Below are 27,261 nucleotides of genomic sequence, written 5' to 3'. Positions count from 1 at the left end.
CGTACATTGGACTCTCGTACATTGGACTCTCGTACATTCAGATTGACGATAGATTCGTATCGTCACCCAACCCTAATTTCCGCCAAACGTGCACACCCGTTTGGCGGTGGTGGTACTTGGTGTAAAAAGGTTGAGAACCTGTTCTAGGTTGAGAACCACTGTTCTAGGTTGAGAACCACTGTTCTAGGTTGAGAACCACTGTTCTAGACACTTGATTTACATTGAAGTCATTGAGGATTTTTTATTTTAGATTTTTTAGCTGGTGATTATTTTGATACCAATCTGGCATTTTTATGGCCGATTCCAATTATGCTACTGATTATATGGTGCCTCTACCTGGGCGGTAAAAGCAGTACCTTGTGTCTAGGCCCTGGGGGGTAAAAGCAGTACCTTGTGTCTAGGCCCTGGGGGGTAAAAGCAGTACCTTGTGTCTAGGCCCTGGGCGGTAAAAGCAGTACCTTGTGTCTAGGCCCTGGGGGGTAACATCAGTACCTTGTGTCTAGGCCCTGGGGGGTAACATCAGTACCTTGTGTCTAGACCCTGGGGGGTAACATCAGTACCTTGTGTCTAGGCCCTGGGGGTAACATCAGTACCTTGTGTCTAGGCCCTGGGGGGTAACATCAGTACCTTGTGTCTAGGTCCTGGGGGGTAACATCAGTACCTTGTGTCTAGGCCCTGGGGGGTAAAAGCAGTACCTTGTGTCTAGGCCCTGGGGGTAACATCAGTACCTTGTGTCTAGGCCCTGGGGGGTAAAAGCAGTACCTTGTGTCTAGGCCCTAGAGGGTAACATCAGTACCTTGTGTCTAGGCCCTGGGGGGTAACATCAGTACCTTGTGTCTAGGCCCTGGGGGGTAACATCAGTACCTTGTGTCTAGGCCCTGGGGGTAACATCAGTACCTTATGTCTAGGCCGTGGGGGGTATCATCAGTACCTTGTGTCTAGGCCCTGGGGGGTAACATCAGTACCTTGTGTCTAGGCCCTGGGGGGTAACATCAGTACCTTGTGTCTAGGCCCTGGGGGGTAACATCAGTACCTTGTGTCTAGGCCCTGGGGGGTAAAAGCAGTACCTTGTGTCTAGGCCCTGGGGGGTAACATCAGTACCTTGTGTCTAGGCCCTAGGGGGTAACATCAGTACCTTGTGTCTAGGCCCTGGGGGGTAAAAGCAGTACCTTGTGTCTAGACCCTGGGGGGTAACATCAGTACCTTGTGTCTAGGCCCTGGGGGGTAAAAGCAGTACCTTGTGTCTAGGCCCTGGGGGGTAAAAGCAGTACCTTGTGTCTAGGCCCTGGGGGTAACATCAGTACCTTGTGTCTAGGCCCTGGGGGTAACATCAGTACCTTGTGTCTAGGCCCTAGAGGGTAACATCAGTACCTTGTGTCTAGGCCCTGGGGGGTAACATCAGTACCTTGTGTCTAGGCCCTGGGGGGTAACATCAGTACCTTGTGTCTAGGCCCTGGGGGGTAAAAGCAGTACCTTGTGTCTAGGCCCTGGGGGGTAACATCAGTACCTTGTGTCTAGGCCCTAGAGGGTAACATCAGTACCTTGTGTCTAGGCCCTGGGGGGTAAAAGCAGTACCTTGTGTCTAGGCCCTGGGGGGTAACATCAGTACCTTGTGTCTAGGTCCTGGGGGGTAAAAGCAGTACCTTGTGTCTAGGCCCTGGGGGGTAACATCAGTACCTTGTGTCTAGGTCCTAGGGGGTAAAAGCAGTACCTTGTGTCTAGGCCCTGGGGGGTAAAAGGAGTACCTTGTGTCTAGGCCCTAGAGGGTAACATCAGTACCTTGTGTCTAGGCCCTAGAGGGTAACATCAGTACCTTGTGTCTGGGCCCTAGGGGGTAGCATCAGTACCTTGTGTCTAGGCCCTGGGGGGTAACATCAGTACCTTGTGTCTAGGCCCTAGAGGGTAACATCAGTACCTTGTGTCTAGGCCCTAGGGGGTAACATCAGTACCTTGTGTCTAGACCCTGGGGGGTAACATCAGTACCTTGTGTCTAGGCCCTAGGGGGTAACATCAGTACCTTGTGTCTAGGCCCTGGGGGGTAACATCAGTACCTTGTGTCTAGACCCTGGGGGGTAACATCAGTACCTTGTGTCTAGGTCCTGGGGGGTAACATCAGTACCTTGTGTCTAGGCCATGGGGGGTAAAAGCAGTACCTTGTGTCTAGGCCCTGGGGGGTAAAAGCAGTACCTTGTGTCTAGGCCCTAGAGGGTAACATCAGTACCTTGTGTCTAGGCCCTAGAGGGTAACATCAGTACCTTGTGTCTAGGCCCTGGGGGGTAACATCAGTACCTTGTGTCTAGGCCCTGGGGGGTAAAAGCAGTACCTTGTGTCTAGGCCCTGGGGGGTAACATCAGTACCTTGTGTCTAGGCCCTGGGGGGTAACATCAGTACCTTGTGTCTAGGTCCTGGGGGGTAACATCAGTACCTTGTGTCTAGACCCTGGGGGGTAACATCAGTACCTTGTGTCTAGGCCCTGGGGGGTAACATCAGTACCTTGTGTCTAGGCCCTGGGGGGTAACATCAGTACCTTGTGTCTAGGCCCTGGGGGGTAACATCAGTACCTTGTGTCTAGGCCCTAGGGGGTAAAAGCAGTACCTTGTGTCTAGGTCCTGGGGGGTAACATCAGTACCTTGTGTCTAGGCCCTGGGGGGTAACATCAGTACCTTGTGTCTAGGTCCTGGGGGGTAACATCAGTACCTTGTGTCTAGACCCTGGGGGGTAACATCAGTACCTTGTGTCTAGGCCCTGGGGGGTAACATCAGTACCATGTGTCTAGGCCCTAGGGGGTAACATCAGTACCTTGTGTCTAGGTCCTGGGGGGTAACATCAGTACCTTGTGTCTAGGCCCTGGGGGGTAACATCAGTACCTTGTGTCTAGGCCCTGGGGGGTAAAAGCAGTACCTTGTGTCTAGGCCCTGGGGGGTAACATCAGTACCTTGTGTCTAGGCCCTAGAGGGTAACATCAGTACCTTGTGTCTAGGCCCTGGGGGGTAACATCAGTACCTTGTGTCTAGGCCCTGGGGGGTAAAAGCAGTACCTTGTGTCTAGGCCCTGGGGGGTAACATCAGTACCTTGTGTCTAGGCCCTGGGGGGTAACATCAGTACCTTGTGTCTAGGTCCTGGGGGGTAACATCAGTACCTTGTGTCTAGACCCTGGGGGGTAACATCAGTACCTTGTGTCTAGGCCCTGGGGGGTAACATCAGTACCTTGTGTCTAGGTCCTGGGGGGTAACATCAGTACCTTGTGTCTGGGCCCTAGGGGGTAACATCAGTACCTTGTGTCTAGGCCCTGGGGGGTAACATCAGTACCTTGTGTCTAGGTCCTGGGGGGTAACATCAGTACCTTGTGTCTAGGCCCTAGAGGGTAACATCAGTACCTTGTGTCTAGGCCCTGGGGGGTAACATCAGTACCTTGTGTCTAGGCCCTGGGGGGTAACATCAGTACCTTGTGTCTAGGCCCTGGGGGGTAACATCAGTACCTTGTGTCTAGGCCCTGGGGGGTAACATCAGTACCTTGTGTCTAGACCCTGGGGGGTAACATCAGTACCTTGTGTCTGGGCCCTAGGGGGTAAAAGCAGTACCTTGTGTCTAGACCCTGGGGGGTAACATCAGTACCTTGTGTCTAGGCCCTAGGGGGTAGCATCAGTACCTTGTGTCTAGGCCCTGGGGGGTAACATCAGTACCTTGTGTCTAGGTCCTGGGGGGTAACATCAGTACCTTGTGTCTAGGCCCTGGGGGTAACATCAGTACCTTGTGTCTAGGCCCTGGGGGGTAACATCCGTACCTTGTGTCTAGGCCCTGGGGGGTAACATCAGTACCTTGTGTCTAGGCCCTGGGGGGTAACATCAGTACCTTGTGTCTAGGCCCTGGGGGGTAAAAGCAGTACCTTGTGTCTAGACCCTGGGGGTAACATCAGTACCTTGTGTCTAGGCCCTGGGGGGTAACATCAGTACCTTGTGTCTAGGCCCTGGGGGGTAACATCAGTACCTTGTGTCTAGGCCCTGGGGGGTAAAAGGAGTACCTTGTGTCTAGGCCCTAGAGGGTAACATCAGTACCTTGTGTCTAGGCCCTAGGGGGTAACATCAGTACCTTGTGTCTAGGTCCTGGGGGGTAACATCAGTACCTTGTGTCTAGGCCCTGGGGGTAAAAGCAGTACCTTGTGTCTAGGCCCTGGGGGTAACATCAGTACCTTGTGTCTAGGTCCTAGGGGGTAACATCAGTACCTTGTGTCTAGGCCCTGGGGGGTAACATCAGTACCTTGTGTCTAGGCCCTGGGGGGTAACATCAGTACCTTGTGTCTAGGCCCTGGGGGGTAACATCAGTACCTTGTGTCTAGGCCCTGGGGGTAACATCAGTACCTTGTGTCTAGGCCCTGGGGGTAACATCAGTACCTTGTGTCTAGGCCCTGGGGGTAACATCAGTACCTTGTGTCTAGGCCCTGGGGGGTAAAAGGAGTACCTTGTGTCTAGGCCCTGGGGGGTAACATCAGTACCTTGTGTCTAGGCCCTGGGGGTAACATCAGTACCTTGTGTCTAGGCCCTGGGGGGTAACATCAGTACCTTGTGTCTAGGCCCTGGGGGGTAAAAGCAGTACCTTGTGTCTAGGCCCTGGGGGGTAAAAGGAGTACCTTGTGTCTAGGCCCTGGGGGGTAAAATCAGTACCTTGTGTCTAGGCCCTGGGGGGTAAAAGGAGTACCTTGTGTCTAGGCCCTGGGGAGTAAAATCAGTACCTTGTGTCTAGGCCCTGGGGGGTAAAAGCAGTACCTTGTGTCTAGGCCCTGGGGGGTAAAAGCAGTACCTTGTTGGGCATCTTGCCCTTCAGATCCATGGCCAGTTTGACCATGTGGTTGTTGGAGGATCCTGCGAACAGGATCTTCCCGGTGTAGAGCTCGTACAGAGTGCAGCCGACCGACCACATGTCGATGCCGTAGTCGTACGGCTTCCCTATGACTGAGAGACACACACACACACACACACACACACACACACACACACACAGTGTCAGTCAGTGTCATGATTTCACAATTTTCTAATTGAATTTTGATCGATCACAAACTGTCTGCAGGCAATCAAGCAAATGTGATACTTCATATTTATAACAAATAGGAAAGTGAAGGCAAAAGTAAGTATTAATTCATTCATTAATTCAAAAAATGTGCACGCGCGCTAACGCGAATAGGGTTTAGGGTGTGAGTGTGTACTTACTGATCTCTGGCGCTCTGTAGAACCGGCTCACCAGGTAGGGAGTGATGTCGTTGTCGGCCACGTGAGACGCTGAGCCAAAGTCACACAGCTTCAGGATGGTCTTCGACTCGTTCACCTGCAGCCCAGAGACACATGTTTCATTAGGACACCATTATGAGAGTAACACCTGCCGCCCAGAGACACGTTTCATTAGGACAGTTATGAGAGTAACACCTGCAGCACAGAGAGACACAGGTTTCATTAGGACAGTTATGAGAGTAACACCTGCAGCCCAGAGACACACGTTTCATTAGGACACAGTTATGAGTGTAACACCTTCAGCACAGAGAGACACAGGTTTCATTAGGACACCATTATGAGAGTAACACCTGCATCTAGTCACCTGATCAGGTAGGCGCGCTCACAAGTTGTCTGCCTGAACTAGGTAGCTACGCAGAACTACAGACTCACCAGGATGATGTCAGAACTACAGACTCACCAGGATGATGTCAGAACTACCGACTCACCAGGATGATGTCAGAACTACAGACTCACCAGGTGATGTCAGAACTACAGACTCACCAGGATGTTGTGTCAGAACTACAGACTCACCAGGATGATGTCAGAACTACAGACTCACCAGGATGATGTCAGAACTACCGACTCACCAGGATGATGTCAGAACTACAGACTCACCAGGATGATGTCAGAACTACAGACTCACCAGGATGTTGTGTCAGAACTACAGACTCACCAGGATGATGTCAGAACTACGGACTCACCAGGATGATGTCAGAACTACAGACTCACCAGGATGATGTCAGAACTACAGACTCACCAGGATGATGTCAGAACTACAGACTCACCAGGATGTTGTCAGAACTACAGACTCACCAGGATGTTGTCAGAACTACAGACTCACCAGGATGTTGTGTCAGAACTACAGACTCACCAGGATGATGTCAGAACTACAGACTCACCAGGATGTTGTGTCAGAACTACAGACTCACCAGGATGATGTCAGAACTACAGACTCACCAGGATGTTGTGTCAGAACTACAGACTCACCAGGATGATGTCATAACTACAGACTCACCAGGATGATGTCAGAACTACAGACTCACCAGGATGTTGTGTCAGAACTACAGACTCACCAGGATGATGTCAGAACTACAGACTCACCAGGATGTTGTCAGAACTACAGACTCACCAGGATGATGTCAGAACTACAGACTCACCAGGATGATGTCAGAACTACAGACTCACCAGGATGATGTCAGAACTACAGACTCACCAGGATGTTGTGTCAGAACTACAGACTCACCAGGATGTTGTGTCAGAACTACAGACTCACCAGGATGTTGTGTCAGAACTACAGACTCACCAGGATGTTGTGTCAGAACTACAGACTCACCAGGATGTTGTGTCAGAACTACAGACTCACCAGGATGTTGCGTCAGAACTACAGACTCACCAGGATGTTGTGTCAGAACTACAGACTCACCAGGATGTTGTGTCAGAACTACAGACTCACCAGGATGATGTCAGAACTACAGACTCACCAGGATGTTGTGTCAGAACTACAGACTCACCAGGATGTTGTGTCAGAACTACAGACTCACCAGGATGTTGTGTCAGAACTACAGACTCACCAGGATGTTGTGTCAGAACTACAGACTCACCAGGATGTTGTGTCAGAACTACAGACTCACCAGGATGATGTCAGAACTACAGACTCACCAGGATGTTGTGTCAGAACTACAGACTCACCAGGATGTTGTCAGGTTTGATGTCAGCGTGGAGGATGTTGCATCGTTTGAGGAGCTTCAGAGCGAGGAACAGCTGTTGGCTGTAGGAGCGAACCGCCTTGATGTGAAGACCCACGTCTTTACCGTACTTCTTCAGGACCTCACGCAGGTTCATACTGCAGAGAACAACACAACAGGAGTTAATGTAGGGCTTGTAGATCAGATCTTCAGGTTCATGCTGCAGAGAACAACACAACAGGACTTAATGTAGGGCTTGTAGATCAGATCTGCAGGTTCATGCTGCAGAGAACAACACAACAGGAGTTAAACCATTTTGACCCGAGATCAGATTCTAAAAATGTCTTCTACATCCTGACATGTTTCTATGTCAGTCGTTCTTCGATTTTTCAAAAAATAACAGACCTACAAGCTCGTAGCGTGCCACTCGGTGGCGCGCTATGAGCTTGTAGATCTGCTATTTTTCAATATACACGCCTTTATCCAGGGCCCTTTACACACACACACACACACACACACACACACACACACACACACACACACACACACACACACACACACACACACACACACACACACACACACACACACACACACACACACACACACACACACACACACACACACACACACACACACACACACAAGGAGCATTCAGGGGTTCAGAGTCTTGCTCAAGGACATTTCCACACTAACTCTGGGGGAGCCCACAGGGATAAAAACGGGAACCTCACGGTTCCTATCCAGCTGCTGTACGGGCCACTCTACCCCCTGATCCACTGCTGCCCCCTCTCCTACGTACTTTAGAGGCTCAAACACCAGACACAGGTCTCTGTAAGTACCTTAGAGGTTCAAAGACCAGACATTACGTACCTTAGAGGTTCAAAGACCAGACATTATGTACCTTAGAGGTTCAAAGACCAGACATTACGTACCTTAGAGGTTCAAAGACCAGACATTATGTACCTTAGAGGTTCAAAGACCAGACATTATGTACCTTAGAGGTTCAAAGACCAGACATTACGTACCTTAGAGGTTCAAAGACCAGACATTATGTACCTTAGAGGTTCAAAGACCAGACATTACGTACCTTAGAGGTTCAAAGACCAGACATTATGTACCTTAGAGGTTCAAAGACCAGACATTATGTACCTTAGAGGTTCAAAGACCAGACATTATGTACCTTAGAGGTTCAAAGACCAGACACAGGTCTCTGTACGTACCTTAGAGGTTCAAAGACCAGACACAGGTCTCTGTACATACCTTAGAGGTTCAAAGACCAGACACAGGTCTCTGTACATACCTTAGAGGTTCAAAGACCAGACACAGGTCTCTGTACATACCTTAGAGGTTCAAAGACCAGACACAGGTCTCTGTACATACCTTAGAGGTTCAAAGACCAGACATTATGTACCTTAAAGGTTCAAAGACCAGACATTATGTACCTTAGAGGTTCAAAGACCAGACATTATGTACCTTAGAGGTTCAAAGACCAGACATTACGTACCTTAGAAGTTCAAATACCAGACATTACGTACCTTAGAGGTTCAAAGACCAGACACAGGTCTCTGTACGTACCTTAGAGGTTCAAAGACCAGACACAGGTCTCTGTAAATACCTTAGAGGTTCAAAGACCAGACACAGGTCTCTGTACATACCTTAGAGGTTCAAAGACCAGACATTATGTACCTTAGAGGTTCAAAGACCAGACATTATGTACCTTAGAGGTTCAAAGACCAGACATTATGTACCTTAGAGGTTCAAAGACCAGGCATTACGTACCTTAGAGGTTCAAAGACCAGACACAGGTCTCTGTAAATACCTTAGAGGTTCAAAGACCAGACATTATGTACCTTAGAGGTTCAAAGACCAGACATTATGTACCTTAGAGGTTCAAAGACCAGACATTATGTACCTTAGAGGTTCAAAGACCAGACATTATGTACCTTAGAGGTTCAAAGACCAGACATTATGTACCTTAGAGGTTCAAAGACCAGACATTACGTACCTTAGAGGTTCAAAGACCAGACACAGGTCTCTGTAAATACCTTAGAGGTTCAAAGACCAGACATTATGTACCTTAGAGGTTCAAAGACCAGACACAGGTGCTGCTTGTGGTAAAAGTGTCTGAAGAGACGCAGGCAGTGGAACTTGTCGTCTGGGTCGGCGTCGTTGAGCTTCTTCAGGAACTCCAGCTCCTTCAGACCCGTCTTCTGCCTGGAAACGGAACACAACATCTGTCATGTTTATGGAAATAATAATAATAATAATGGATTACATGTTTATAGCGCTTTTCTATGCTTACTCAAAGCACTTTACAACGGTCCATTCATTCATACATTGGGAGGTGAAGCGGTGAACAGTCGACGCCAGCGTCCTCACTTCCCACATTCACACACCGACGGTGGCGAGCTCACACCGACGGTGGCGAGCTCACACCGACGGTGCCGAGCTCACACCGACAGACTCATTGGAGGCAGTGTGGGGTTCAGTGTCTCATTGGAGGCAGTGTGGGGTTCAGTGTCTCATTGGAGGCAGTGTGGGGTTCAGTGTCTCATTAGAGGCAGTGTGGGGTTCATTGTCTCATTGGAGGCAGGGTGGGGTTCAGTGTCTCATTGGAGGCAGTGTGGGGTTCAGTGTCTCATTGGAGGCAGTGTGGGGTTCAGTGTCTCATTAGAGGCAGTGTGGGGTTCATTGTCTCATTGGAGACAGTGTGGGGTTCAGTGTCTCATTGGAGACAGTGTGGGGTTCAGTGTCTCATTGGAGGCAGTGTGGGGTTCAGTGTCTCACTGGAGGCAGTGTGGGGTTCAGTGTCTCATTAGAGGCAGTGTGGGGTTAATTGTCTCATTGGAGGCAGGGTGGGGTTCAGTGTCTCACTGGAGTCAGGGTGGGGTTCAGTGTCTCATTGGAAGCAGTGTGGGGTTCAGTGTCTCATTGGAGGCAGTGTGGGGTTCAGTGTCTCATTGGAGGCAGTGTGGGGTTCAGTGTCTCACTGGAGACAGTGTGGGGTTCAGTGTCTCATTGGAGGCAGGGTGGGGTTCAGTGTCTCATTGGAGGCAGTGTGGGGTTCAGTGTTCAAAGACCATACACAGGTCTCTGTACATACCTTAGAGGTTCAAAGACCAGACACAGGTCTCTATACATACCTTAGAGGTTCAAAGACCAGACATTATGTACCTTAAAGGTTCAAAGACCAGACATTATGTACCTTAGAGGTTCAAAGACCAGACATTATGTACCTTAGAGGTTCAAAGACCAGACATTACGTACCTTAGAGGTTCAAATACCAGACATTACGTACGTCTCATTAGAGGCAGTGTGGGGTTCATTGTCTCATTGGAGGCAGGGTGGGGTTCAGTGTCTCACTGGAGTCAGGGTGGGGTTCAGTGTCTCATTGGAAGCAGTGTGGGGTTCAGTGTCTCATTGGAGGCAGTGTGGGGTTCAGTGTCTCATTGGAGGCAGTGTGGGGTTCAGTGTCTCACTGGAGACAGTGTGGGGTTCAGTGTCTCATTGGAGGCAGGGTGGGGTTCAGTGTCTCATTGGAGGCAGTGTGGGGTTCTGTATCTCATTAGAGGCAGTGTGGGGTTCAGTGTATCACTGGATACAGTCAGGGCTCGACAGTGCGACTAGGTACTCGCATTTGCGAGTTAAAATATCACCGTGCGAGTTGTCAAATTCACTTTGTAGCACCCGTGCGACTACAGAATTTGACCGTTCAATCGTGATAAAGACAAGGCTCTACAGCAAGTGCACAGTCTATAGTCGCGGTTCTATACCTACATTTATATTTATATAGTACGGCGGTGTCGTTCGCCAAAAAGAGCAGATCTACAAGCTAACAACGTGTCGAGACTCAATGCGGCGTTCATTTGAAGATCTGTCCCTTTTGCTCCCACCGCCCCGCCCCTCCATGTGTTGCTGCTCAGTACTTCTCTTCCCTGTCAGCAGCGGAGCTGCAGGATAGCATGATAGCACAGGAGTTGCTAGGACCCCGACACGTTGAATACTAAAGTTATTTGGAAAGTTTAATGTTCAAACATCACTCGATAACTTTTAACCAAGCGTGGGTGAAACAGCGTGCGGCCGTGCACGCAAAGAGTGCACGTGTGCACCGTGCACGGATTCTACCAAAACAACCATCGCTCAGCACCTCGCTTACAAAATCCTGTGCGCAGCGCAAATGATAATACGAATGACCGACTTGGCTGGGTACATATTAGTCAGTAGCCTGCATAACGAGCGACGGAAAAAAGGCAAAGAGCCCCCCACTACCTCCTTCCACCACGCCGAGGTGTATAGCCTATGTACGATGGTCTGAACTGAAGCAGTCAAAGCCAAGGAGAATGTTACAATACTAATAGTACCATCGAGTAGTCTGCGGTGCCCTGCACCGAATCTCACACGATAGAACAGCAGGATAAAAACGGATAGAAAGTCTGTCTGTCTGTCTGTCTGTCTGTCCATCCATCCATACATGAGCAACATAAAATGAATTGATTATCCATCTATCTATCCATCTATCCCTCTATCTATTTGCATAAAAAAACGAATAGACTATCAGCATAAAAACAAATTGATTATATAGATTATATAAAAACAAACAAATCCAGATGAATATCAATATTGTGATCATTTCTGAAAGATATTGTGATAATAATATTTTTTCATATTGCCCGCCCCCTACCTCATATCACTGTATTAAAGAAAAATCACACCTGTGTGAAGTGAGGGCGCTCTTATCATCATACATCATCATGAATCATCTAATATTGGCCAATCAGAATGCCTGTGATTGGTTAGCTGATTTTCTCGTTTACATATGACATACATTGTCCTTTCAATGTCAATGGCGTTTAATGTTTTGATGTTTAATTTACATCATATTTAGCGGAATTTTGACCTAATTTCTCCTTTCATTGTCAATGGCAGATATTGAGACGTGTGGGTACTACAGCTGTATATAGGAGGGAGGGGCTGGCGCCCCTCAAAAACACATTATTTGATAACTTTTCATCGTGCTCCTAAAATAATTTGTGTGCTACTAGATTTTTCAACTTAGTCGCACACGTGCTACTTGGAAAAATGCTAAGCGTCGAGCCCTGGATACAGTGTGGGGTTCAGTGTCTCATTGTAGGCAGGTTGGGGTTCAGTGTCTCATTGGAGACAGTGTGGGGTTCAGTGTCTCATTGGAGGCAGGGTGGGGTTCAGTGTCTCATTGGAGGCAGGGTGGGGTTCAGTGTCTCATTGGAGGCAGGGTGGGGTTCAGTGTCTCATTGGAGGCAGGGTGGGGTGCAGTGTCTCATTGGAAGCAGGGTGGGGTTCAGTGTCTCATTGGAGACAGCGTGGGGTTCAGTGTCTCATTGGAGACAGTGTGCGGTTCAGTGTATCATTGGAGATAGTGTGGGGTTCAGTGTCTCATTAGAGGCAGGGTGGGGTTCAGTGTCTCATTGGAGGCAGGGTGGGGTTCAGTGTCTCATTGGAGGCAGTGTGGGGTTCAGTGTCTCATTGGAGACAGTGTGGGGTTCAGTGTCTCATTGGAGGCAGGGTGGGGTTCAGTGTCTCACTGGAGGCAGGGTGGGGTTCAGTGTCTCATTGGAGACAGTGTGGGGTTCAGTGTCTCATTGGAGGCAGGGTGGGGTTCAGTGTCTCACTGGAGGCAGGGTGGGGTTCAGTGTCTCATTGGAGGCAGGGTGGGGTTCAGTGTCTCACTGGAGACAGTGTGGGGTTCAGTGTCTCACTGGAGGCAGGGTGTGGTTCAGTGTCTCATTGGAGGCAGGGTGGGGTTCAGTGTCTCATTGGAGACAGTGTGGGGTTCAGTGTCTCATTGGAGGCAGGGTGGGGTTCAGTGTCTCATTGGAGACAGGGTGGGGTTCAGTGTCTCATTGGAGGCAGTGTGGGGTTCATTGTCTCATTGGAGGCAGGGTGGGGTTCAGTGTCTCACTGGAGTCAGGGTGGGGTTCAGTGTCTCATTGGAGGCAGGGTGGGGTTCAGTGTCTCATTGGAGACAGTGTGGGGTTCAGTGTCTCACTGGAGGCAGGGTGTGGTTCAGTGTCTCATTGGAGGCAGGGTGGGGTTCAGTGTCTCACTGGAGACAGTGTGGGGTTCAGTGTCTCATTGGAGGCAGGGTGGGGTTCAGTGTCTCATTGGAGGCAGGGTGGGGTTCAGTGTCTCACTGGAGTCAGGGTGGGGTTCAGTGTCTCATTGGAAGCAGTGTGGGGTTCAGTGTCTCATTGGAGGCAGTGTGGGGTTCAGTGTCTCACTGGAGACAGTGTGGGGTTCAGTGTCTCATTGGAGGCAGTGTGGGGTTCAGTGTCTCATTGGAGGCAGTGTGGGGTTCAGTGTCTCACTGGAGACAGTGTGGGGTTCAGTGTCTCATTGGAGGCAGGGTGGGGTTCAGTGTCTCATTGGAGGCAGTGTGGGGTTCAGTGTCTCATTGGAGGCAGTGTGGGGTTCAGTGTCTCACTGGAGACAGTGTGGGGTTCAGTGTCTCACTGGAGACAGTGTGGGGTTCAGTGTTTCACTGAAGACAGTGTGGGGCTCTGTTTCATTGGAGGCAGTGTGGGGTTCAGTGTCTCATTGTAGGCAGGGTGGGGTTCAGTGTCTCATTGGAGACAGTGTGGGGTTCAGTGTCTCATTGGAGGCAGGGTGGGGTTCAGTGTCTCATTGGAGACAGTGTGCGGTTCAGTGTCTCATTGGAGATAGAGTGGGGTTCAGTGTCTCATTGGAGGCAGGGTGGGGTTCAGTGTCTCATTGTAGGCAGGGTGGGGTTCAGTGTCTCATTGGAGGCAGGGTGGGGTTCAGTGTCTCATTGTAGGCAGGGTGGGGTTCAGTGTCTCATTGGAGGCAGTGTGGGGTTCAGTGTCTCATTGGAGGCAGGGTGGGGTTCAGTGTCTCATTGGAGGCAGTGTGGGGTTCAGTGTCTCATTGGAGGCAGGGTGGGGTTCAGTGTCTCATTGGAGGCAGGGTGGGGTTCAGTGTCTCATTGGAGACAGTGTGGGGTTCAGTGTCTCATTGGAGGCAGGGTGGGGTCCAGTGTCTCATTGGAGACAGTGTGGGGTTCAGTGTCTCATTGGAGATAGAGTGGGGTTCAGTGTCTCATTGGAGGCAGTGTGGGGTTCAGTGTCTCATTGGAGACAGTGTGGGGTTCAGTGTCTCATTGGAGGCAGGGTGGGGTTCAGTGTCTCACTGGAGACAGTGTGGGGTTCAGTGTCTCATTGGAGGCAGTGTGGGGTTCAGTGTCTCACTGGAGGCAGTGTGGGGTTCAGTGTCTCATTGGAGGCAGTGTGGGGTTCAGTGTCTCATTGGAGGCAGTGTGGGGTTCAGTGTCTCACTGGAGACAGTGTGGGGTTCAGTGTCTCATTGGAGGCAGGGTGGGGTTCAGTGTCTTATTGGAGGCAGTGTGGGGTTCAGTGTCTCATTGGAGGCAGTGTGGGGTTCAGTGTCTCACTGGAGACAGTGTGGGGTTCAGTGTCTCACTGGAGACAGTGTGGGGTTCAGTGTTTCACTGAAGACAGTGTGGGGCTCTGTTTCATTGGAGGCAGTGTGGGGTTCAGTGTCTCATTGTAGGCAGGGTGGGGTTCAGTGTCTCATTGGAGACAGTGTGGGGTTCAGTGTCTCATTGGAGGCAGGGTGGGGTTCAGTGTCTCATTGGAGACAGTGTGCGGTTCAGTGTCTCATTGGAGGCAGTGTGGGGTTCAGTGTCTCACTGGAGACAGTGTGGGGTTCAGTGTCTCATTGGAGGCAGGGTGGGGTTCAGTGTCTCATTGGAGGCAGTGTGGGGTTCAGTGTCTCATTGGAGGCAGTGTGGGGTTCAGTGTCTCACTGGAGACAGTGTGGGGTTCAGTGTCTCACTGGAGACAGTGTGGGGTTCAGTGTTTCACTGAAGACAGTGTGGGGCTCTGTTTCATTGGAGGCAGTGTGGGGTTCAGTGTCTCATTGTAGGCAGGGTGGGGTTCAGTGTCTCATTGGAGACAGTGTGGGGTTCAGTGTCTCATTGGAGGCAGGGTGGGGTTCAGTGTCTCATTGGAGACAGTGTGCGGTTCAGTGTCTCATTGGAGATAGAGTGGGGTTCAGTGTCTCATTGGAGGCAGGGTGGGGTTCAGTGTCTCATTGTAGGCAGGGTGGGGTTCAGTGTCTCATTGGAGGCAGGGTGGGGTTCAGTGTCTCATTGGAGACAGGGTGGGGTTCAGTGTCTCATTGGAGATAGAGTGGGGTTCAGTGTCTCATTGCAGGCAGGGTGGGGTTCAGTGTCTCATTGGAGGCAGGGTGGGGTTCAGTGTCTCATTGGAGGCAGGGTGGGGTTCAGTGTCTCATTGTAGGCAGTGTGGGGTTCAGTGTCTCATTGGAGGCAGTGTGGGGTTCAGGAGGAGGAGCCAGGATTCGAACAACCGACCCAGGGATCATTGGACGACCCACTCTACCTCCTGAGCCACAGCCGCCCCACAGAACATCTGTAACATCTATGAGAGTATCACAGAACAGCACTATCAGTTGGTGGAGGAGTAGCCTGGCAGTCTAGACGCAGTTGCGTGACATGAGACTACCGGTAATTAATTAGAGCGACAGAGAGAGAGAGGAGTGTGCATTACATTCACCCGTGTGTGTGTGTGTGTGTGTGTGTGTGTGTGTGTGTGCGCGTCAATTTAACAAAGGTGCAGACGATCAGAAATCAGAGAGTGATCGACGTTTGCGCTGCTCTATGCCGGATTGAAGTGGACTCTGACCCAGACTTTTTTTTCTCTCCCTGTAAATAAAAAGGTGTGGGTTTCCGAGGCTAGTGGAGGAGAGACAGGGAGAGCTCTGCTACAGAACAATCACTCTGGAGGAGAGACAGGGAGAGCTCTGCTACAGAACAATCACTCTGGAGGAGAGACAGGGAGAGCTCTGCTACAGAACAATCACTCTGGAGGAGAGACAGGGAGAGCTCTGCTACAGAACAATCACTCTGGAGGAGAGACAGGGAGAGCTCTGCTACAGAACAATCACTCTGTAGCAAGGATTACCCATCAGAATATATTAAAGATACATGTTTTAATTTAACCGAAAACCTTCACTTACAAATACCTTTAAATCCTCTTTTAGGGCAGCCAATAAACATGATTCAAAGACATATTCATAGACCAAATGTTGATTGAATGATGTCATGTTTCATATGAATTATGTCTCCATTGACTCACATGAGCTCGTTGTTCCTGATGATCTTCACTGCCACCTCCTGGCCGGCGCGGGCGGTGTCCCTGGCTCTGATCACGTTGCTGAACACGCCCTGACCCGTGTAGCCATACACGTCGTAGCGCTTGTCCAGAGTCTCCCCGATGTTCACCCCTAGAAACACGTTAAAAACATGTTAATGTCTCCGATGTTCACCCCTAGGAACACGTTAAATGTTAATGTCCAGCTTCTCCCCGATGTTCACCCCTAGAAACATGGTAAAAACATGTTAATGTCCAGCGTCTCCCCGATGTTCACCCCTAGAAACATGGTAAAAACATGTTAATGTCCAGCGTCTCCCCGATGTTCACCCCTAGAAACATGGTAAAACATGTTAATGTCCAGTCTCCCCGATGTTCACCCCTAAACACGTTAAAAACATGTTAATGTCCAGCGTCTCCCCGATGTTCACCCCTAGAAACATGGTAAAAACATGTTAATGTCCAGCGTCTCCCCGATGTTCACCCCTAGAAACATGGTAAAACATGTTAATGTCCAGTCTCCCCGATGTTCACCCCTAAACACGTTAAAAACATGTTAATGTCCAGCGTCTCCCCGATGTTCACCCCTAGGAACATGGTAAAAACATGTTAATGTTTGCGACCAGCGTGTGGAGGTTTGCACAAGATAGTTGGAAGAATACAAACATCAAGGTGAGCATTTAGAGATATTTGGAAGAATACAAACATCAAGGTGAGCATTTAGAGATAGTTGGAAGAATACAAACATCAAGGTGAGCATTTAGAGATAGTTGGAAGAATACAAACATCAAGGTGAGCATTTAGAGATAGTTGGAACTAAGAATACAAACATCAAGGTGAGCATTTAGAGATAGTTGGAACTAAGAATACAAACATCAAGGTGAGCATTTAGATAGTTGGAACTAAGAATACAAACATCAAGGTGAGCATTTAGATAGTTGGAACTAAGAATACAAACATCAAGGTGAGCATTTAGAGATAGTTGGAACTAAGAATACAAACAGCAAGGTGAGCATTTAGAGATAGTTGGAACTAAGAATACAAACAGCAAGGTGAGCATTTAGAGATAGTTGGAAGAATACAAACATCAAGGTGAGCATTTAGAGATAGTTGGAACTAAGAATACAAACATCAAGGTGAGCATTTAGAGATAGTTGGAACTAAGAATACAAACATCAAGGTGAGCATTTAGAGATAGTTGGAACTAAGAATACAAACAGCAAGGTGAGCATTTAGAGATAGTTGGAACTAAGAATACAAACATCAAGGTGAGCATTTAGAGATAGTTGGAACTAAGAATACAAACATCAAGGTGAGCATTTAGAGATAGTTGGAACTAAGAATACAAACAGCAAGGTGAGCATTTAGAGATAGTTGGAACTAAGAATACAAACATCAAGGTGAGCATTTAGAGATAGTTGGAACTAAGAATACAAACAGCAAGGTGAGCATTTAGAGATAGTTGGAACTAAGAATACAAACATCAAGGTGAGCATTTAGAGATAGTTGGAACTAAGAATACAAACATCAAGGTGAGCATTTAGAGATAGTTGGAACTAAGAATACAAACATCAAGGTGAGCATTTAGAGATAGTTGGAACTAAGAATACAAACAGCAAGGTGGGCATTTAGATAGTTGGAACTAAGAATACAAACATCAAGGTGAGCATTTAGAGATAGTTGGAACTAAGAATACAAACAGCAAGGTGAGCATTTAGAGATAGTTGGAACTAAGAATACAAACATCAAGGTGAGCATTTAGAGATAGTTGGAACTAAGAATACAAACATCAAGGTGAGCATTTAGAGATAGTTGGAACTAAGAATACAAACAGCAAGGTGGGCATTTAGAGATAGTTGGAACTAAGAATACAAAGATCAAGGTGAGCATTTAGAGATAGTTGGAACTAAGAATACAAACAGCAAGGTGAGCATTTAGAGATAGTTGGAACTAAGAATACAAACATCAAGGTGAGCATTTAGATAGTTGGAACTAAGAATACAAACATCAAGGTGAGCATTTAGATAGTTGGAACTAAGAATACAAACAGCAAGGTGGGCATTTAGAGATAGTTGGAACTAAGAATACAAAGATCAAGGTGAGCATTTAGAGATAGTTGGAACTAAGAATACAAACAGCAAGGTGAGCATTTAGAGATAGTTGGAACTAAGAATACAAACAGCAAGGTGAGCATTTAGAGATAGTTGGAACTAAGAATACAAACAGCAAGGTGAGCCGAGGTGAGCAGTGAGGGTGCTCGCTCATCACCTCAGCTCTGTGGGTCACCGAGGTGAGCAGTGAGGGTGCTCGCCCATCACCACAGCTCTGTAGGTCACCGAGGTGAGCAGTGAGGGTGCTCGCTCATCACCTCAGCTCTGTGGGTCACACCCAGGACCACACCCAGGACCAGCTGTATTAATGTAAACTAAATAAATGGTAAATGGTAAATGGTGCATTTATATAGCGCCTTTATCCAAGGCGCTTTACAGAGATTGTGCATTACATTCACCCATTCACACACCGATGACAGCGGAAACCATGCAAGGCACCAACTAGCACATCGGGAGCAATTAGGGGTTCAGTGTCTTGCTCAAGGACACTTCGACAGTAACTCTGGGGGAGCCCGGGTTCGAACTGGCAACCTTACGGTTACCATCCAGACACTCTACCCCTGAGCCACCGCCGCCCCTAAACTAAATGAGTCTTACTGTAGTATTAGTATATAGTGTGTACTTAGTGTAGTATTAGTAGTATATACTTACTATAGTAACCCTCTGCATCCGTCCAGTTGTCTCTCAGGTTGGGGTTAGATACTGTAGTGTGTACTTATAGTGTGTACTTAGTGTAGTATTAGTATATAGTGTGTACTTACAATAGTAACCCTCTGCATCCGTCCAGTTGTCTCTCAGGTTGGGGTTAGATACTGTAGTGTGTACTTAGTGTAGTACTAGTAGTATATAGTGTGTACTTAGTGTAGTATTAGTATATAGTGTGTACTTACTATAGTAACCCTCTGCATCCGTCCAGTTGTCTCTCAGGTTGGGGTTAGATACTGTAGTGTGTACTTAGTGTAGTACTAGTATATAGTGTGTACTTACTATAGTAACCCTCTGCATCCGTCCAGTTGTCTCTCAGGTTGGGATTCTCCTTGAAGTCCTTCCCAACGCCTGCTGCTCTCATCCTGGCACTCTGTTAACACAGGGGTTACAGTTAGTAACCTCATCACTCTGTTAACAGAAGGGTTACAGTTAGTAACCTCATCCTGGCACTCTGTTAACACAGAGGTTACAGTTAGTAACCTCATCTCTCTGTTAACCATCAACACAATAATGTTACTTAATCCTTACTGTAATTGGTAATATAACAATCAACCATCTATTTTACAGAACTGTGAGCCTCCGTACATTGACAAGCTTTATGTTGATGCTGATCTTCCTTTTCCAGCAGCACTTGGCACCTTCCCACAGAGCCAAAACTACACCTGCCCACAGAGCCAAAACTACACCTGCCCACAGAGCCAAAACTACACCTGCCCACAGAGCAAAAACTACAGTGATGATTTAGGCCATGTTATCTGCTATGGTGTTGATCCACTGACAGTGAAAAGTTAACAATGGTTTCAACACAGCCATCTTTTTAGAGTACATTGTGCTTCAGTATGTTGACAAGCTTCATGGAGATGCTAATTTTCCTTTCCAGCTCAATTTGGCACCTGCCCACAGAGCCAAAACTACTAGTAACTGGTGTACTGACCATGGTATTACTGTGTTAAAACTACTAGTAACTGGTGTACTGACCATGGTATTACTGTGTTAAAACTACTAGTAACTGGTGTACTGACCATGGTATTACTGTGTTAAAACTACTAGTAACTGGTGTACTGACCATGGTATTACTGTGTTAAAACTACTAGTAACTGGTGTACTGACCATGGTATTACTGTGTTAAAACTACTAACAACTGGTGTACAGACCATGGTATTACTGTGTTAAAACTACTAGTAACTGGTGTACTGACCATGGTATTACTGTGTTAAAACTACTAGTAACTGGTGTACTGACCATGGTATTACTGTGTTAAAACTACTAGTAACTGGTGTACTGACCATGGTATTACTGTGTTAAAACTACTAGTAACTGGTGTACTGACCATGGTATTACTGTGTTAAAACTACTAGTAACTGGTGTACTGACCATGGTATTACTGTGATAAAACTACTAGTAACTGGTGTACTGACCATGGTATTACTGTGTTAAAACTACTAGTAACTGGTGTACTGACCATGATATTACTGTGTTAAAACTACTAGTAACTGGTGTACTGACCATGGTATTACTGTGTTAAAACTACTAGTAACTGGTGTACTGACCATGGTATTACTGTGTTAAAACTACTAGTAACTGGTGTACTGACCATGGTATTACTGTGTTAAAACTACTAACAACTGGTGTACAGACCATGGTATTACTGTGTTAAAACTACTAGTAACTGGTGTACTGACCATGGTATTACTGTGTTAAAACTACTAGTAACTGGTGTACTGACCATGGTATTACTGTGTTAAAACTACTAGTAACTGGTGTACTGACCATGGTATTACTGTGTTAAAACTACTAGTAACTGGTGTACTGACCATGGTATTACTGTGTTAAAACTACTAGTAACTGGTGTACTGACCATGGTATTACTGTGATAAAACTACTAGTAACTGGTGTACTGACCATGGTATTACTGTGTTAAAACTACTAGTAACTGGTGTACTGACCATGATATTACTGTGTTAAAACTACTAGTAACTGGTGTACAGACCATGGTATTACTGTGTTAAAACTACTAGTAACTGGTGCACTGACCATGATATTACTGTGTTAAAACTACTAGTAACTGGTGTACTGACCATGGTATTACTGTGTTAAAACTACTAGTAATTGGTGTACTGACCATGGTATTACTGTGTTAAAACTACTAGTAACTGGTGTACTGACCATGGTATTACTGTGTTAAAACTACTAGTAACTGGTGTACTGACCATGGTATTACTGTGTTAAAACTACTAGTAACTGGTGTACTGACCATGGTATTACTGTGTTAAAACTACTAGTAACTGGTGTACTGACCATGGTATTACTGTGATAAAACTACTAGTAACTGGTGTACTGACCATGGTATTACTGTGTTAAAACTACTAGTAACTGGTGTACTGACCATGATATTACTGTGTTAAAACTACTAGTAACTGGTGTACTGACCATGGTATTACTGTGTTAAAACTACTAGTAACTGGTGTACTGACCATGGTATTACTGTGTTAAAACTACTAGTAACTGGTGTACTGACCATGGTATTACTGTGTTAAAACTACTAACAACTGGTGTACAGACCATGGTATTACTGTGTTAAAACTACTAGTAACTGGTGTACTGACCATGGTATTACTGTGTTAAAACTACTAGTAACTGGTGTACTGACCATGGTATTACTGTGTTAAAACTACTAGTAACTGGTGTACTGACCATGGTATTACTGTGTTAAAACTACTAGTAACTGGTGTACTGACCATGGTATTACTGTGATAAAACTACTAGTAACTGGTGTACTGACCATGGTATTACTGTGTTAAAACTACTAGTAACTGGTGTACTGACCATGATATTACTGTGTTAAAACTACTAGTAACTGGTGTACTGACCATGGTATTACTGTGTTAAAACTACTAGTAACTGGTGTACTGACCATGGTATTACTGTGTTAAAACTACTAACAACTGGTGTACAGACCATTGTATTACTGTGTTAAAACTACTAGTAACTGGTGTACTGACCATGGTATTACTGTGTTAAAACTACTAGTAACTGGTGTACTGACCATGGTATTACTGTGTTAAAACTACTAGTAACTGGTGTACTGACCGTGGTATTACTGTGTTAAAACTACTAGTAACTGGTGTACTGACCATGGTATTACTGTGTTAAAACTACTAGTAACTGGTGTACTGACCATGGTATTACTGTGTTAAAACTACTAGTAACTGGTGTACTGACCATGGTATTACTGTGATAAAACTACTAGTAACTGGTGTACTGACCATGGTATTACTGTGTTAAAACTACTAGTAACTGGTGTACTGACCATGATATTACTGTGTTAAAACTACTAGTAACTGGTGTACTGACCATGGTATTACTGTGTTAAAACTACTAGTAACTGGTGTACTGACCATGGTATTACTGTGTTAAAACTACTAGTAACTGGTGTACTGACCATGGTATTACTGTGTTAAAACTACTAACAATTGGTGTACAGACCATGGTATTACTAAATTAAATTAAATTAATTTACGGCTGTTATCAAAGCAAACCTGGGCTTCCATAACACCTCAACAGTGCCACAGGCTGATCACCTCCATGCCACGCCCCATTGGCTGATCACCTCCATGCCACGCCCCATTGGCTGATCACCTCCATGCCACGCCCCATTGATGAAATGATTTGTTCAAAAGTAGCCCCAAGTATTGACTGCATACATTCATACTTTTCTGATGGTCGGTTTAAAAGAAAACATTTTTTTAGTGGCCTCGTTAAATATTCTAATTTGTTGAGATCGGCTTTTTTGATTTTCATGAGCTGTACGCCATAACCATCAAGATTAAAACAAAAAAAAATACTTCACTTTATGCACAACGAATTGAGAATATATGAAATTTTCACTTTTTTAATTATATTACGGAAGAAAATTAGCTTTTACACAATATTCTAATTCATTGAGATGGAGCTGTATATTCTGCCTTGCTCAGACTTTCTAATCTAATGCAGAGCTATTTCTAATCAATTCAATAATATCTGTTACTCTGTCCCAGTCAGTCAGTCAGTCAGTCAGTCAGTCAGTCAGTCAGTCAGTCAGTCAGTCAGTCAGTCAGTCAGTCAGTCAGTCAGTCAGTCAGTCAGTCAGTCAGTCAGTCTGTCTGTCTGTCTGTCTGTCTGTCCCAGTCTTTACATAACATAAACATTGTTATTTATTGTAGTTCCTGTGAGACTCACATCGAAGTCGGCCGCAAACATGTCGTCCGACTCTGTAAACATGTCGGGGGCCGAGGGCTTCTTTGGGTTGGCTCCTGTACAGCAGGGGGCAGCAGAGAGAGACGGAGGTGAGTGGAGACAGATCTACAAGCTCACAACACGGAGGTGAGTGGAGACACAGATCTACAAGCTCACAACACGTCAGAAAGTGAAATAAATATATATATATTTTTTGATAAACCTGTCCGGACATTTCTCAACATGGAAACGATAAGACGACTATGCACAAGTAAGTGTGATTATCTAAAATAATGTGTGATTAGTGGATGCTGGTCTGATGATGCAATACCATGTGTTCTGTGATTAGTGGATGCTGGTCTGATGATGCAATACCATGTGTTGTTCTGTGATTAGTGGATGCTGGTCTGATGATGTAATACCATGTGTTCTGTGATTAGTGGATGCTGGTCTGATGATGCAATACCATGTGTTGTTCTGTGATTAGTGGATGCTGGTCTGATGATGTAATACCATGTGTTGTTCTGTGATTAGTGATTGCTGGTCTGATGATGTAATACCATGTGTTGTTCTGTGATTAGTGGATGCTGGTCTGATGATGTAATACCATGTGTTCTGTGATTAGTGGATGCTGGTCTGATGATGTAATACCATGTGTTGGTCTGTGATTAGTGGATGCTGGTCTGATGATGTAATACCATGTGTTGTTCTGTGATTAGTGATTGCTGGTCTGATGATGTAATACCATGTGTTGTTCTGTGATTAGTGGATGCTGGTCTGATGATGTAATACCATGTGTTGTTCTGTGATTAGTGGATGCTGGTCTGATGATGTAATACCATGTGTTGTTCTTCTTACTGTAAATCGCTCTGGATTAACACAATCAGCGCCGGGATTCCTTCAAAATAGAAGCTCGGGGTCCCGGAAAGACATGGACGCTTTTACTCTGTAAACCTCGATGAGGTTGTGTTTAGTTTTGATGTAAAGGTTGTATTATTAATATCATTAGTTACCGTCCTTCTCCTGGGCGATGAGGTTGTGCTTAGTTTTGATGTAAAGGTTGTATTATTAATATCATTAGTTACCGTCCTTCTCCTGGGCGATGAGGTTGTGTTTAGCTTTGATGTAAAGGTTGTATTATTAATATCATTAGTTACCGTCCTTCTCCTGGGCGATGAGGTTGTGTTTAGCTTTGATGTAAAGGTTGTATTATTAATATCATTATTTACCGTCCTTCTCGGTGGCGATGAGGTTGTGTTTAGCTTTGATGTAAAGGTTGTATTATTAATATCATTAGTTACCGTCCTTCTCGGTGGCGATGAGGTTGTGCTTGGCCTTGATGTTGGCCTCGAAGGTGTTGAGGTTCTCTCTCTCGTACTCCTTGACGTCGGCCGCCACGCGCTCCAGCACGTCGTCGGGGGAAGGGGAGCGGCTCCGCGTGCTGCTCTGAGGGCTGCTGGGCTCCGACGTCTGATTGGTGGAGGAGGGGTCCTCGCCACCGCCGACCCCCGCCTTGTATTTCTGTTGGAATAATTTAACATTACCTCCCATTTAGACCTGAGGACAATTCTACTTTTTTTATACTTTGTCGCAAACAAGGACCCCCAAATATATAGGAACCAGACCTGGACGATGGCGAGGCGTTGCTGGCGTCGCTGTTCGATCAGAGCCTCTTCGTCCAACTCTTCAACGTCGTCAAAGTCCAACCTGTTCACACACAGAGAGACACAGTCCTTTAACACCTGTTCACACACAGAGACACAGTCCTTTAACACCTGTTCACACAAAGAGACACAGTCCTTTAACACCTGGTCACACACAGTGACACAGTCCTTTAACACACAGAGAGACACAGTCCTTTAACACCTGTTCACACACAGAGACACAGTCCTTTAACACCTGTTCACACACAGAGACACAGTCCTTTAACACCTGGTGACACACAGAGACACAGTCCTTTAACACCTGGTCACACACAGAGACACAGTCCTTTAACACCTGGTCACACACAGAGACACAGTCCTTTAACACCCCGAACACCCGGGGTTATTTAATCCATTAAATCAGAGGTTATTTAATCCATTAAATCAGAGCCCAGCGATTTATAGCAGCACATTTAGCGACGGACCGGATGTTATCCCGGATGTAGCTGGAGCAGCTAAATGTAGCCAAAACACTCTAGAGGCGATCGACAACAACGGGAGGTATGATTAATTCTAACGCGACTAGCGACGGGACCGCGGTGGGCCGTCTGACACAGGATCTAGCGACGGGACCGCGGTGGGCCGTCAGACACAGGATCTAGCGACGGGACCGCGGTGGGCCGTCAGACACAGGATCTAGCGACGGGACCGCGGTGGGCCGTCAGACACAGGATCTAGCGACGGGACCGCGGTGGGCCGTCAGACACAGGATCTAGCGACGGGACCGCGGTGGGCCGTCAGACACAGGATCTAGCGACGGGACCGCGGTGGGCCGTCAGACACAGGATCTAGCGACGGGACCGCGGTGGGCCGTCTGACACAGGATCTAGCGACGGGACCGCGGTGGGCCGTCAGACACAGGATCTAGCGACGGGACCGCGGTGGGCCGTCAGACACAGGATCTAGCGACGGGACCGCGGTGGGCCGTCAGACACAGGATCTAGCGACGGGACCGCGGTGGGCCGTCAGACACAGGATCTAGCGACGGGACCGCGGTGGGCCGTCAGACACAGGATCTAGCGACGGGACCGCGGTGGGCCGTCAGACACAGGATCTAGCGACGGGACCGCGGTGGGCCGTCAGACACAGGATCTAGCGACGGGACCGCGGTGGGCCGTCAGACACAGGATCTTTGGTTAGAACTAGACGTTATGATTTAGACTCCTTTTACACGGCGACCATCTCCAGATAAAACGGTCCCGTTGCGTTCTCATTTTGTATTGACCCTTTAGACGAGAACGCACACTTTATGAAAACGCTATAATATCGCTAGGTGGCAAATAGACCAGTCACCCACATTATGTACAAGAAGAAGAGCCAGCTCCCCCTTCACGCAATCCTATCGGGGTTTTGCTATTCAACATTAATGTTACATTATAGCTGAATATTGGATGTTAAAAAAATGAATTTTAATAATATTGATCTGTCTCTCTCTAGAAACTAAAGAGACACGACAGTAAACAATACCGTATGTCTCCATTTCCATTGGGAAATGTGTTGGAGAATAGTTAGTATAGAAAATAATAGAACATTACAAATCTATAACAAATCAGAACACAACGTGGTTGTGGCCGTCGCTCGCTGCCTGCTTTCTATAACACGTTGAGGTGACACACAGGCTGACAGACAGCCCAGAGCATGCAGGCAGAGCGTGCCACGGGATGGTTATATATTTTATAATACATTAGCCTACATAAACGATGCTGCCGCGGCTGCCACCTATCACGATTAAGGCATTTTATTTACATCATGGTTTTACATTCACCATCGCTGATGAGCAGCGTTTTGTAGGCGAGGAGGGAGGCTTGTTCAGGAACTGCGAGCCAACGTGAGCCATGATGTTATAAGTTTTGCGGATTCACCGTTTTGCCTGTTTACATGGAGAAGGGATAAAACGGCGTTCTCAAAGATTTCCACTCTGGGAGGTGGTTTCACTTTGTTGCGTTTTCACCTCCTGAAAACACCCTTCTCGTCTAAACGGACCCCAGCAAACGATACTTTATTTTGCCGTTTCTTATGAACACCCTTCTCGTGTAAAAACCACCTTAGATCACACACACACACACAGTCACACACACACACACACACACACACACACACACACACACACACACACACACACACACACACACACACACACACACACACTCACACTTCCTCTCCCGATGACTCCTGGTCGACCTTCATGCCCTCTGATAGGCTGCCCTTGAACTTGTCCTCGTCTCGGCTCCGCCTCCTCCTCCTCTCGCGGTCGCGGGACATGGAGCGGCGCCCGTACTGTCGGAGCCTCCCGTAGCGGTCCCGGTCCCCGGACCTGAGATAAGATAAGAGGAACCGGTCACCGGACCTGATGATACACACAACATTAACCCATTTTGACCCAT

The 27,261-nt window shown here is 47.1% G+C and overlaps 1 protein-coding gene across 1 annotated transcript in view; it reads right to left on the bottom strand.

Annotated features, from left to right (window-relative positions):
- Window positions 1-27,191, bottom strand: part of prpf4bb (pre-mRNA processing factor 4Bb) — a gene marked incomplete at its 5' end in the record, with an annotated part of 34,693 nt that extends 7,502 nt beyond the window's left edge. Inside the window, 10 exons of the mRNA XM_079531443.1 lie at window positions 4,798-4,949; window positions 5,205-5,319; window positions 6,954-7,107; window positions 9,029-9,166; window positions 16,126-16,273; window positions 19,239-19,329; window positions 23,178-23,251; window positions 24,476-24,695; window positions 24,800-24,881; window positions 27,030-27,191. Coding sequence (XP_079387569.1) covers window positions 4,798-4,949; window positions 5,205-5,319; window positions 6,954-7,107; window positions 9,029-9,166; window positions 16,126-16,273; window positions 19,239-19,329; window positions 23,178-23,251; window positions 24,476-24,695; window positions 24,800-24,881; window positions 27,030-27,191 — 1,336 coding nt within the window. The remainder of the gene's footprint in view (window positions 1-4,797; window positions 4,950-5,204; window positions 5,320-6,953; window positions 7,108-9,028; window positions 9,167-16,125; window positions 16,274-19,238; window positions 19,330-23,177; window positions 23,252-24,475; window positions 24,696-24,799; window positions 24,882-27,029) is intronic.
- Window positions 27,192-27,261: the final 70 nt, after the last annotated feature.

Source organism: Electrona antarctica, assembly GCF_951216825.1.
Source record: "Electrona antarctica genome assembly, contig: scaffold_244, whole genome shotgun sequence".
Taxonomy (NCBI): Eukaryota; Metazoa; Chordata; class Actinopteri; order Myctophiformes; family Myctophidae; genus Electrona; species Electrona antarctica.
This window is presented reverse-complemented; position numbering and strand designations above follow the sequence as displayed.